The sequence below is a fragment of the Pelodiscus sinensis genome, unplaced genomic scaffold, assembly GCF_049634645.1.
Source record: "Pelodiscus sinensis isolate JC-2024 unplaced genomic scaffold, ASM4963464v1 ctg164, whole genome shotgun sequence".
NCBI lineage: Eukaryota > Metazoa > Chordata > Testudines > Trionychidae > Pelodiscus > Pelodiscus sinensis.
Genome location: NW_027465863.1, coordinates 129,423 through 142,390, shown reverse-complemented (window position 1 = coordinate 142,390; position 12,968 = coordinate 129,423). Strand labels below are relative to the sequence as shown.

The window sequence follows — 12,968 nt, the reverse complement described above, 5'->3', positions numbered from 1 at the left end:
CAGGGGGCAACACCCCCTCACTCACGCCCCTCAGCCCCCCCGAGGGGGCAACACCCCCTCGCTCACGCCCCTCAGCCCCCCCGAGGGGGCAACACCCCCTCGCTCACGCCCCTCAGCCCCCCCGAGGGGGCAGCACTTGCTGGCTCACAGGTCACCTGCTCCTCCTCACGCCACGGTGGGGTTGGTAGCGTCACCTTCCACCTCAGCCCCCATGAGCTGGCTAAGGGGGCCCGGGTGGTGACGGGATGCCACTGGGAGGGGGTAGGCCCCTCACCCGCCCGCCAGCCACCAGGGCTTCCTGTCTGAATAAAACCCTGTTTGTTTCGCACAGAGACGCTCACATTTTCCTTGAGGCCTCCTCCCTTCACCCCTTTTCTCCTCACTCCTACCCTGTTCTCTTCTTGTGGGCGGCTGGCCCCCCTGTGCCCAGCTGGACGGGGGCTAAGGCTCTGCTGTCGCCCTCCCCCCGCTGTGTCCCCCCCTCTGCCTCTGTGGCAACTTTTCTCACGTTACATCTGACACCCCACAGCCTCCCAGCTCCAGGAGAGAACGAACCCCAGAGCCAGGGGAAGGAGCAACCCCCAGGGATGCGGAGATGGGCAGTGGGGGCAACAAACATATATTGTACACGCACCCCGGTCCTTGCACAGTATGGCCACATGCCAGTGCTCCTGCCCCCCCCCCCCCCCGGCGCCCCCTGCTGGGAGAGGCTGGGCTGGAAGAGCTGGGAACTTCCCCCAGGGCCAGTGCTGGCCCCCCCCACAGCGCCCCCTGCTGGGAGAGGCTGGGCTGGAAGAGCTGGGAACTTCCCCCAGGGCCAGTGCTGGCCCCCCCCCCCCCACGGCGCCCCCTGCTGGGAGAGGCTGGGCTGGAAGAGCTGGGAACTTCCCCCAGGGCCAGTGCTGGTCTGTCCCCCCCCACGGCGCCCCCTGCTGGGAGAGGCTGGGCTGGAAGAGCTGGGAACTTCCCCCAGGGCCAGTGCTGGCCCCCCCCCCCACGGCGCCCCCTGCTGGGAGAGGCTGGGCTGGAAGAGCTGGGAACTTCCCCCAGGGCCAGTGCTGCCCCCCCCCCCCGGCGCCCCCTGCTGGGAGAGGCTGGGCTGGAAGAGCTGGGAACTTCCCCCAGGGCCAGTGCTGGTCTGTCCCCCCCCCACAGCGCCCCCTGCTGGGAGAGGCTGGGCTGGAAGAGCTGGGAGCTTCCCCCAGGGCCAGTGCTGGTCTGTCCCCCCCCACGGCGCCCCCTGCTGGGAGAGGCTGGGCTGGAAGGCCAGGAGCTTCCCCCAGGGCCAGTGCTGGTCCCCCCCACGGCGCCCCCTGTTGGGAGAGGCTGGGCTGGAAGAGCTGGGAGCTTCCCCCAGGGCCAGTGCTGGTCTGTCCCCCCCCACGGCGCCCCCTGCTGGGAGAGGCTGGGCTGGAAGAGCTGGGAGCTTCCCCCAGGGCCAGTGCTGGTCTGTCCCCCCCCACGGCGCCCCCTGCTGGGAGAGGCTGGGCTGGAAGGCCAGGAGCTTCCCCCAGGGCCAGTGCTGGTCCCCCCCCACGGCGCCCCCTGTTGGGAGAGGCTGGGCTGGAAGAGCTGGGAGCTTCCCCCAGGGCCAGTGCTGGTCTGTCCCCCCCACGGCGCCCCCTGCTGGGAGAGGCTGGGCTGGGATAACTGGGAGCTTTCCCCAGGGCTGGGAGAAGCTGGGCTGGGATCGCCAGGAGCTCCCCTTCAGGGCCGTCCCCAACGTTCCCTCTAATCTTTTCTCTCCATGTGTGGAATAAATTGTATGTGCACCACCCACAGAAACAAAACACCTGGCTGTGGGTGCTGTGCTGATCAGCTGGGTGGCCTGGGACTCTCTCCTGAGCAGCTGCACAAGCACCCAGCTTCCAGGGAACCCTGGCCAGCGCTCCAGCTCTCTTCCCCTGCGGGGATGGTGATGCAGATTTCTGAGAAGCAGAGTCACTCTGGAAGCCTTGTGCAACCGAGCGCCTGAAATGATGTCATCTCTGCCCAGAGCCCAATCAGGGGCCAGGCCAGACCTGCCAGGCCAGTCCCTGGGGCTCGGTGCATCCTGTCAGCTGCCCCCTCCTCCCCGGGGTGGTTCCGGCAAGGGTGCCTGCTGCAAGGGGCGGGTTTCCTAGCAGAGGGGAGGCTGGCATTTCCACTTCCTGTTGTGGTGCTCTGACTACTTCCTGCGCTGGCCGCATGGCTCAGTGCCACCATCCAGCCCTGCCTGCCAGTCCCACCCCACCAGGGCACCAGCTGCTGGGAGTGACGCACTTGCTGTCTGGGAAGAGGAACCCAGCACAGCTCACCAGGACGGACAGGCGAACGATCCACACTGCACATGTGCTGCATCACACCCACACACTGCTCACACTCAGCACCCTTCACGCTCCTAGGCTCATGATCACTCAGCTGTGCTCACACCCTCACGCGCGTTCACAATCACAGCTGCATTCTCACAGGCACAGTCATTCGTGCCCTAACTCTTCACAGTCCCCATTCGTGCCCTAACTCTTCACAGTCTCCAATCGTGCCCTAACTCTTCACAGGCACCATTCCCTAAGCATCACGCTTTAGCCCAGCCCCTTGCTAGCCTACACAACACCCCATGTAAACCCCAGAAGTCTGACCAACTGGTGACTTGACCCTCTCAGCCCACATGGGGGAAACTGAGGCACAGAGCCAGGAAATGGGACTGGTGGTAGGCATGAGAACCTGTGATTGCAGGCTCCCTGCCTGCACTACTAGGCCATGCTACCCAAAGAGCAGAGGGTGGCCTGTCTTTGGCTAAGACACCCCCTCCCCAATGTTTAACAGCTGCCAGACTCCACCTCAGAGGTGGCTGTATTTCAGGGGCACTCAACATCCCCATGGGTCCACAATGGCCCAGGCGATGGATCTGCCTGCTCCCTCCATCAGGGTCCTTGGCTGGGGGTCAGGCAGGCCCCTGCTAGAGGAGAAGATGGGGTCCAGGGCACACTGATTATTGCTACTGTTTGAGGGGGGCACAGGCTCTTTCCTGGGCATGCCCTGTGGGGAGGCGAGCAGCCAGGCCATCTCTGGTGCCTGCAACAGCCCAAGGCTGCTTCCTACATTGCAGCCCCCGATGCCATACACCAGAGGTGGGGAACCTCCCCGCACACACCAGAGCGTAGGGGTGCACAGCTTAGTAGATTGTGTATCCTCCAGCCCCACAGGGAGCCAGCAAGGGCTCCTCAATGCTGGGGGGAGCCCCAAGCCTCCGGGGCTGGATCCAGGCAAGCCAGGGCCGCAGGTTCCGCACCCCTGAAACACTGCAACCTTCATGATCCACATGGTGAAATTGGAGGAGGGGCAGCCCCATGAGCAGGGGAGGCAGCCCAGGGCACAGGAGGGGGAGCTAATAATCATGTCTCACATTCATGGACCCTGTAGGGATGGGACAGCAGCTCAGAGGAGGGGGTAGCTGGGGAAGCAGCAGCAGAGAAGTCTAGTGGGTTGGGGCATGCAAAGCTGCATGGGCAGCAGGGGGATTCCCCTCCACAGAACCACCTGTAGGGGAGGGAATCCTTTCAGAACAGCTCAGCCAAGCTGGGCACCTGGGCAGGCAGGCATTTGTCCTCCCTGGAAAGCAGAGTGAGCTGGATCTAGCGGTTAGGGCACTGGGAGCTAGTTTATCTCTGGCAGACTCATCAAGCAATATCATAAGAGGCAGAGCGCTGCTGCAGGGAAGCTCACAGCATTGATGTTCCAGCTGGGCACTGCTGCAGGGAAGCTCACAGCATTGATGGTCCAGCTGGGCACTGCTGCAGGGAAGCTCACAGCATCGATGTTCCAGCTGGGCACTGCTGCAGGGAAGCTCACAGCATTGACGTTGCAGCTGGGCACTGTTGCGGGGAAGCTCACAGCACTGTGTCCCAGCTGGGCACTGGCAAGGCAGGGCTGCAATGCACATGGAGATGTGTTGGCAGCCACTGCCCCTTTTTCCTTAACACCAGTAGCCAGCCCGTGCGGAGGAGCGGGCGGCGGAGGAGGAGCAGCAACATTAAGTCTGGAGGAGATGGAGATAAGGGGTGCTCAGTACTCCCAGGGCTGGGAGTCCCTCCCTCCCACTCCCAGCCGCCAGGCCCGGCTCCCGGCTCCTGCCGGGCATTCGGAGTCACTCGGAGGAGAGACTTTGCTGCTGGACAGCCCAGAACCTGGTGGGGGAGGGCACAAACCCCCCCTCCTGGAGGAGGGCATAAGGGGGCCACTAATGGGAACCCTGAGGCAGAGCTGTCTAGTGGCTAGAGCACTGTGTTGGGAATCAGGACACCTGGGTTCTCTCCCTGATTCCTGCTACTGACTATGGGTAAATCATGGTCTGTGCCTCAGTTTCCCCTCCCACCCTTGGCCTGGTTCAACTGTGGGCTCTTGGAGATGAGGACGGGGAGCCCAGGGGACCTGGGACTGGCATTTCTGGAGGCTCCTCTACTCCAGCCACTACGGCATACGTGGGCTGGAAAGACACTGAAAGTTAACACAAAAGAAAACAAACCACAGGGTATAGGTGGCTGCCAGTCCCCCCCACCCTGGGCTGGCCTCCCCACTCTTGCCCCAGAGGGGTTCACTGAGAGGCCAATATGCTTGGGGCTGAGATGCTACCAGCCCCCCCGGAGACTCACTGCACTCAGGGCAGCCCCACATTTGGGGGTTGCCAAATCCCAGCTCCCAGGGATGCTGCAAATTGGAGGACCCCCCATGTCACACCAAACTGGGCAGCTCTGCTACTGGGTCACCTTGAACCCGCCCTGAGCGCTCAAAGCAACAGGGACCCTGGCCCTCCCCAGAACCTCCACACTGGTGTCCACGTCACTACAGAACCTGCGGGAGGCGCTTTCTGCTCACTTCAGACCAAGAGATTTGGGGTGCGGGGAGATCCTATTCCCTGGATACCTATAGCCAGGATGGGGGGAGCCCCAACGGCGGTTATGGTCCCTGGGCTCCATTTCCTGCATCCCCCCTCCTCCCTCCTTGCCTCAGTTTCTCCATTTGCATACCAGGGGCAGGGAGAGGAGTTGTATCAACACTGCTCCCCATGTGTGGGGCCGCATTGTAGAAGTGCCACCTCTCTGGGCTGCCTGGAGCTCTTCTCAGAAGGCAGCTGCTTCTGGGGTGTGGAGAAGCCCCGAGGGCGAAGCGGAGGCACCAAAGCAAAGCAACTGAGCTTCCCCACAGCTGCTTCCCCGCCATGCCCTGCATGATCGGGGATGCTGAGCTGGGACCCTCCATGTGGCTGCATCTGCCAGGGGGCAGGGGGTGCCCATTTATACCCAGTTCAGAAGCTCACAGCGCTGAGTCCCAGCCAGACACTGCTGTGAGAAGCTCACCGTGCCAGGGCTGGGGGGGTTCCCATTTCCAGTGACCAGGGCCTGGGAGCTGGGGCCAGAGGTAGGAGATGGGGTTGGGGTGGCATGACCAGCGAGCCCCTGGGATCTGGGGGGAGGGACACGGCAGGGCAGATGCTGAGGTGGGGATGGTGCTTGGTCGATAGCCCTGGAAGTCGGTAGCTACAGGACACGCGGGCTGGGCTGGGCACGTTCTGCACCGACCCAGGGACTACAGGAGAGCACCAGCTTTATGCGCTACAGACACCTGCTCTGCAGCTCACCTGGAAGCCCCGGCTCAGGGCTGGGCCCTGGGAGGGGGAAGGATCCGGGCCCATTAGCAACCCAGCAGCTGGAGGGAGAGGCTCCTGCTCCCAGAGCACAGCCCCTCTCGCCAAGGCGGGACCAGAGGGGACAACGGAACCCAGGAGTCCTGGCGTCCCCACACCTCTGCTCTACCCACTAGACAGCACTCCCCTCCCAGAGCCAAGAAGAGAACCCAGGAGTCCTGGCGTCCCCACACCTCTGCTCTACCCACTAGACAGCACTCCCCTCCCAGAGCCAAGAAGAGAGCCCAGGAGTCCTGGCGTCCCCACACCTCTGCTCTACCTACTAGACTGCACTCCCCTCCCAGAGCCAAGAAGAGAACCCAGGAGTCCTGTTTGCCAGCCCTACCCACCCGCCCCCTCTCCAAGCTGCTCCTCCCCTTTGCACATCCAGCTGTCCGCCCCACCCTCCCTCGCTGTGACCCAGCCCGTAATCCCGGCACAGAGCCCACGAGTTCAGCGTGGCAGGGCAGGCTACGCTATTGGCAGGGGGCAGAGAGGGGGCTGCCGCACCCAGCTCCGACTTGCCACTTTCCAGTGCTAAACCCCACGGGAGGTCAGAGGGAGGAGGGAGAAAGCAAGCCAGCAAGGAGCCCGGCCCAGGGAGAGCCGAAGGGCTGGGTGGCGCCCGCCCGCTGCCTGTGAGGGGAGCACAGAGCCCTTTTCAGCGAGCGGGCCTCGCTCGGCAGCTCCCATCTGGAGCCAGATGAAATAATTCTTTCCAGCGGCGCTGCCAGGGCCGCCCGTCAGGCACTGATTAAAGCGTCACCCTCCGTCGGCTGCGTGAGGGCCGGGGCGCGGAGAAGCCAGCTTGCTGCTCGCGTGGGGCAGGCGGGGAGGCAGATTCCTGCCCGCACCTCAGCCACGAATTTACCACTTTCCCCAAGTCCCAGGAGACGGCTCCGAGGCCACAAACTCCACCTGGCCTGAAAACAGCCCCAGAGCGACTGGGCCCCACGTCCCCACCGCTTCTCCGCCCCCCCGAACGGCAGCACCACGCCCGACTGCACGGGCTCTGCACCCGGTGCTGCCAACACCCCAGCAAGGCCGGAGCAAGAGCCGGCCCCACCCCTTGGGGGATGGCAGCAGGCCCCGTCTTGCCCAGCTGCTCCATCCCCGGAGATGCCAACGTGCCTGCCCCTCCCATGAACGTTCTCCTGCCTCAGCCCAGCCCAGCGCACGTGGCACCTGCAGCTGCCCAGCATTCCACAAAGCTCCCAGCTGGGCTCCCACGCCCCGGCTCCTGCCATGCCCATGCAGGCACGCCCTAGCTCCCCGCCCCAGCTTCCATGCCCACGCGGGCATGCCCAGCTGCCACGCCACAGCTCCCACGCCCACGCGGGCATGCCCCGGCTCCCACGCCCCGGCTCCCATGTCCACGGCCCCGGCTCCCACGCCCACGTCCACGGCCCCGGCTCCCACGCCCACGCGGGCATGCCCCGGCTCCTACGCCACGGCTCCCACGCCCACGTCCACGGCCCCGGCTCCCATGCCCACGTCCATGGCCCCGGCTCCCACGCCCCAGCTCCCACGCCCACGCGGGCATGCCCCGGCTGCCACGCCACAGCTCCCACGCCCCGGCTCCTGCCATGCCCATGCAGGCACGCCCTAGCTCCCCGCCCCAGCTTCCATGCCCACGCGGGCATGCCCAGCTGCCACGCCACAGCTCCCACGCCCACGCGGGCATGTCCCGGCTGCCACGCCCCGGCTCCCGCACCCACGCCCACGCGGGCATGCCCCGGCTCCCCGCCCCAGCTCCCACGCCCACGCGGGCATGCCCAGCTGCCATGCCCCGGCTCCCGCTCCCACGCCCACGCCCACGCGGGCATGCCCCGGCTGTCACGCCCACGCGGGCATGCCCCGGCTGTCACGCCCACGCGGGCATGCCCCGGCTGCTACACCCTTGCTCCCACGCCCACGCGGGCATGCCCCGGCTCCCACGCCCACGCGGGCATGCCCCGGCTCCCACGCCACAGCTCCCGCTCCCACGCCCACGCAGGCATGCCCCGGCTCCCCGCCCCAGCTCCCACTCCCACGCCCACACGGGCATGCCCCGGCTCCCACACCCACGCGGGCATGCCACGGCTCCCCGCCCCAGCTCCCACGCCCACGCAGGCATGCCCCGGCTGCCACGCCTCGGCTCCCACTCCCACACGGGCATGCCCCAGCTGCCACGCCTCTGCTCCCACTCCCACGCCCACGCGGGCATGCCCAGCTGTCACGCCACAGCTCCCACGCCCACGTGGGCACGCCCCGGCTCCCACGCCCCAGCTCCCAAGCCCATGCGGGAATGCCCCGACTCCCACGCGGACATGCCCGGGCTCCCACAACCCGGCTCCCACACCCACGCGGACATGCCCCAGCTCCCCGTCCTGACTCCCACGCCCATGCGGGCATGCCCCAGCTGCCACGCCCCGTCTCCCACACCCACTCCCACGCAGGCATGCCCCGGCTCCCCGCCCCAGCTCCCACGCCCACGTGGGCATGCCCGGGCTCCCACAACCCAGCTCCCACGCCCACGCGGGCATGCCCTGGCTCCCCACCACGCCCCAGCTCCCTGCCCCGGCTCCCTGCCATGCCCCAGCAGAGCGGGGGAGTAGGAGGGGGCAGGGATAGCGTCAGCAGAGCTGGGGGGGGCAGGAAGAGGCAGAGGGCTCCCACCGCACCCCACCCAGGGACCATCAAAGCACAGCCCATCCCCCTCCCCCACCCCAGAACCACCCCGTGGCCCAGCACCGACCCTGCCATGGACCATGGCAACCTGGCGGCCACTCCCCATTCCCTGGCACTTACCCTGCCAGCCGCAGCCGGGCACTGAGCCCACTGCATCCTGGCATTGACCCCGCCACGCCCAGGCATTGAACCCCACTGCGCCCGGGCACTGAGCCTGCCACGCCCTGGCATTGAACCCCCCGCACCCTGGCACTGAGCCTGCCACGCCCGGGCATTGAACCCCACTGCGCCCGGGCACTGAGCCTGCCACGCCCGGGCATTGAACCCCCCTGCGCCCGGGAATTGACCCTGCCACGCCCAGGCATTGAACCCCCCTGCACCCGGGCACTGAGCCTGCCACGCCCAGGCATTGAACCCCCCTGCATCCTGGCACTGAGCCTGCCACGCCCTGGCATTGAACCCCACTGCGCCCGGGCACTGAGCCTGCCACGCCCAGGCATTGAACCCCCCTGCGCCCGGGCATTGACCCTGCCACGCCCGGGCATTGAACCCCCCTGCACCCGGGCACTGAGCCTGCCACGCCCAGGCATTGAACCCCCCTGCACCCTGGCACTGAGCCCGCCACGCCCGGGCATTGAACCCCCCTGCACCCGGGCACTGAGCCTGCCACGCCCAGGCATTGAACCCCCCTGCACCCTGGCACTGAGCCTGCCACGCCCAGGCATTGAACCCCCCTGCACCCTGGCACTGAGCCCGCCACGCCCGGGCATTGAACCCCCCTGCACCCGGGCACTGAGCCTGCCACGCCCAGGCATTGAACCCCCCTGCACCCGGGCACTGAGCCTGCCACGCCCAGGCATTGAACCCCCCTGCACCCGGGCACTGAGCCTGCCACGCCCAGGCATTGAACCCCCCTGCACCCTGGCACTGAGCCTGCCACGCCCGGGCATTGAACCCCACTGCGCCCGGGCACTGAGCCTGCCACGCCCGGGCATTGAACCCCCCTGCGCCCGGGAATTGACCCTGCCACGCCCAGGCATTGAACCCCCCTGCATCCTGGCACTGAGCCTGCCACGCCCTGGCATTGAACCCCACTGCGCCCGGGCACTGAGCCTGCCACGCCCAGGCATTGAACCCCCCCTGCGCCCGGGCATTGACCCTGCCACGCCCAGGCATTGAACCCCCCTGCACCCGGGCACTGAGCCTGCCACGCCCAGGCATTGAACCCCCCTGCACCCGGGCACTGAGCCTGCCACGCCCAGGCATTGAACCCCCCTGCACCCGGGCACTGAGCCTGCCACGCCCAGGCATTGAACCCCCCTGCACCCTGGCACTGAGCCTGCCACGCCCAGGCATTGAACCCCCCTGCACCCTGGCACTGAGCCCGCCACGCCCGGGCATTGAACCCCCCTGCACCCGGGCATTGACCCTGCCACGCCCAGGCATTGAACCCCCCTGCACCCTGGCCCTGAGCCCGCCACGCCCGGGCATTGAACCCCCCTGCACCCTGGCACTGAGCCCCCCCTGGCACTGACCCTGCCACGCCCGGGCATTGAACCCCCCTGCACCCTGGCACTGAGCCCCCCCTGGCACTGACCCTGCCACGCCCAGGCATTGAACCCCCCCTGCACCCTGGCCCTGAGCCCGCCACGCCCGGGCATTGACCCCCCTGCACCCTGGCACTGACCCCTCTGCACCCTGGCACTGACCCCGCCATGCCCGGGCATTGACCCCCCTGCACCCTGGCACTGACCCCGCCATGCCCTGGCACTGACCCCTCTGCACCCTGGCATTGACCCCGCCAGCCACAGCTGGGCACTGAGCCCACCACGACCAGGCACTGACCCCACTGCACCTGGCACTGACCCCTCTGCACCCTGGCATTGACCCCGCCAGCCACAGCTGGGCACTGAGCCCACCACGACCAGGCACTGACCCCACTGCACCTGGCACTGACCCCGCCGCGCCCTGGCACTGACCCCGCCGCGCCCTGGCACTGACCCTGCCACGTCTGGGCATTAACTCCCCCCATGACTGGCAGTGACCCGGCCCTACCATCTCTAGTGGAAAATCCTACCATGTCCCAATGACAAACCCCGAATTGTCCCAACTCCTGCACTGCCATGTCCCACCTCCCTGCAGCAACCCCTCCCATCTGGGTCTGCGCAATGGGTCTGAGCTGGGATGGGGACCCCAGGGGCCACCAGAAAAGAGAATGGAGCCCACCATTAACCCCATCACAGCTGGAGCCTACTCCACTGCTCCCAAAATAAACCCCGTCACAACCAGAGCCAGACCCATGACACCCACCATTAACCCCGTCACCACTGGAGCCAATCCCACTGCACCCACCATTAACCCCATCACAGTCAGAGCCAATCCCACTGCACCCACCATTAACCCCATCAAAGCCAGAGCCAATCCCACTGCACCCACCATTAACCCCATCACAGCTGGAGCCTACTCCACTGCTCCCAAAATAAACCCCGTCACAACCAGAGCCAGACCCATGACACCCACCATTAACCCCATCACAGTCAGAGCCAATCCCACTGCATCCACCATTAACCCCATCACAGCCAGAGCCAATCCCACTGCACCCACCATTAGCCCCGTCCCACTGTACCCACCATTAGCCCCGTCACAGTCAGAGCCAACCCCACTGCACCCACCATTAACCCCGTCACAGCCAGAGCCAACCCCACTGCATCCACCATTAGCCCCGTCACAGCCAGAGCCAATCCCACTGCACCCACCATTAGCCCCGTCCCACTGCACCCACCATTAGCCCCGTCACAGTCAGAGCCAACCCCACTGCACCCACCATTAACCCCGTCACAGCCAGAGCCAACCCCACTGCATCCACCATTAACCCCGTCACAGCCAGAGCCAATCCCACTGCATCCACAATTAGCCCCGTCCCACTGCACCCACCATTAACCCCGTCCCAGCCAGAACCAGCCCCATTCACCCCAACATGGCACCACCCAGTCCAAGCATCAGGTCCCATCTCAGCCTGAATCCTGTGACAAGCCGTCCCCAGCTCACTGCGTGCTGGTGCCAGCCCCACCGCGGTGCAGTTTCACAGCTTCTTGTGGCGCCTCCACGCAATTAGGGGCCCCCTCCCGCAGCACAGGTCCCTCCCAGCCCCGCCCCGCCCCGGTACTCACACAGAGACGCCATCTCCTTGGGCAGGTCGGTGGGGAAGCCCCGGAAGTAGCCAGCGCTGGTGAGCACCTCGAAGGGGGGCGAGCCCCGGATACTGTTGGAGAAGGCAAAAGGGTACACGGCGGGGGGGAAGCCGTTCATGTGGCCACTGGGACAGACCCTCTCCTTGTTGGCTGCCATGGCTGGGGCAGGCGGGCAGGAGCTTGTCCGTCTGCTATGGAGTACTGCCCGGCGGGCCCCGTGTTCAGCTCCGTCCCAGGAGCCAGGTGGCCTCAGTGGCCCCACACGGCGAGCACGGCATGGCCCCTGGGCGTGGCCCCTGAAAGAAGCAGGGGGCTGTGGCGTTGAGGGCTCGTCACCAGCACTAAGCCCCCCGCTGCCGGCGTTTCTTGCTGGTGCTTTCGCAGAATCCGAGCCGTCCGCTGGGCCTTCCTGGCTGCAGCAGAAGGAGAGAATGAGACAGAGCCGGGGAACCTGCCAGCCAGCCCCTCCCTGCCCGGTGGCGGAGCTCAGCACCACGCTGCCGCTGGCACAGATGCCAGGGCAGGGCGGGCGAGAGCTGGCGAGGCCGCAAGCCCCTGGCACCTGCCAGCACCCGGTCTCCCAACAGCCCCAAAGGCGTCCCTGCAATTGGGCAGGGAGTGAGGGCAGAGGGCAGGGCCTGGCCCACAGGGAGGCTGGCATCCTACCACAGGGCGCTGACTGAGGAAAAGCTGCTGCAGCCCTCCAGCCTGCTCCCTTGAGCTCTGGGTCCCAGCACTGCAGGGCTCTAGGGCCGAGTGTTCCACCTCCAGCAGCTACCTTGGGCCGGGAGTGCTCGATTTGCACCCAGGACTCTCGCCCAGGGCATCAGGGCAGCGCCAGCCTGGTCCGGGCACCCTCACACCAGTGGGGGAGGGGAAAGAGCCCGGAGCTCACTGCACACAGCTGCACAGTGTGCTCACAAACACCCCCCAGTGTAGGCAGAACACACACAGGAGAGACAAGCACAGGGAAAGCAGCCCCCCCCACAACCGCCGTGTGTCTCGGCTCCTGCACACGCCCCATGGGACACGGCCCTGCGGGGGGACGGGGGCAGTGAGGGTGGGAGTGTCACCAGTACAGCAGGGAGCAGGTCTGGGGCTGCCCCCTCGTGCCAAGCCCCGCCCAGGCTGGGCTCCCCGGGGCACCGGGACAGCGCCTGAGCCAGCAGGGGCTGGGGAGGGACCCGGCAAATCCCGTTCCCTTGGCAAAAGCTGGGGTCCGGACCCCTCGTCTCCATAGACCACCTGAGAGCCCCCAGTGCATCATGGGAGAGCAGAGGGGCTCAGCCAGAGCACCCCCAATGCATGTGCTCACACACACACACACACCCCAACTCTCTCACACACAAACCCTACTCACAAACACACACCCCAACTCTCACACACACACACACACACCCCAACTCTCACACACAAACCCTACTCACAAACACACACCCCAACTC

At 66.3% G+C, this 12,968-nt stretch overlaps 1 protein-coding gene across 1 annotated transcript in view; it reads right to left on the bottom strand.

Moving 5' to 3' along the window:
• The window catches only part of RARG (retinoic acid receptor gamma), a 67,729-nt gene that overhangs the window by 39,134 nt on the left and 15,627 nt on the right, over positions 1 to 12,968 (bottom strand). The window contains exon 2 of the mRNA XM_075915754.1: positions 11,503 to 11,936. Coding sequence (XP_075771869.1) covers positions 11,503 to 11,936 — 434 coding nt within the window. The remainder of the gene's footprint in view (positions 1 to 11,502; positions 11,937 to 12,968) is intronic.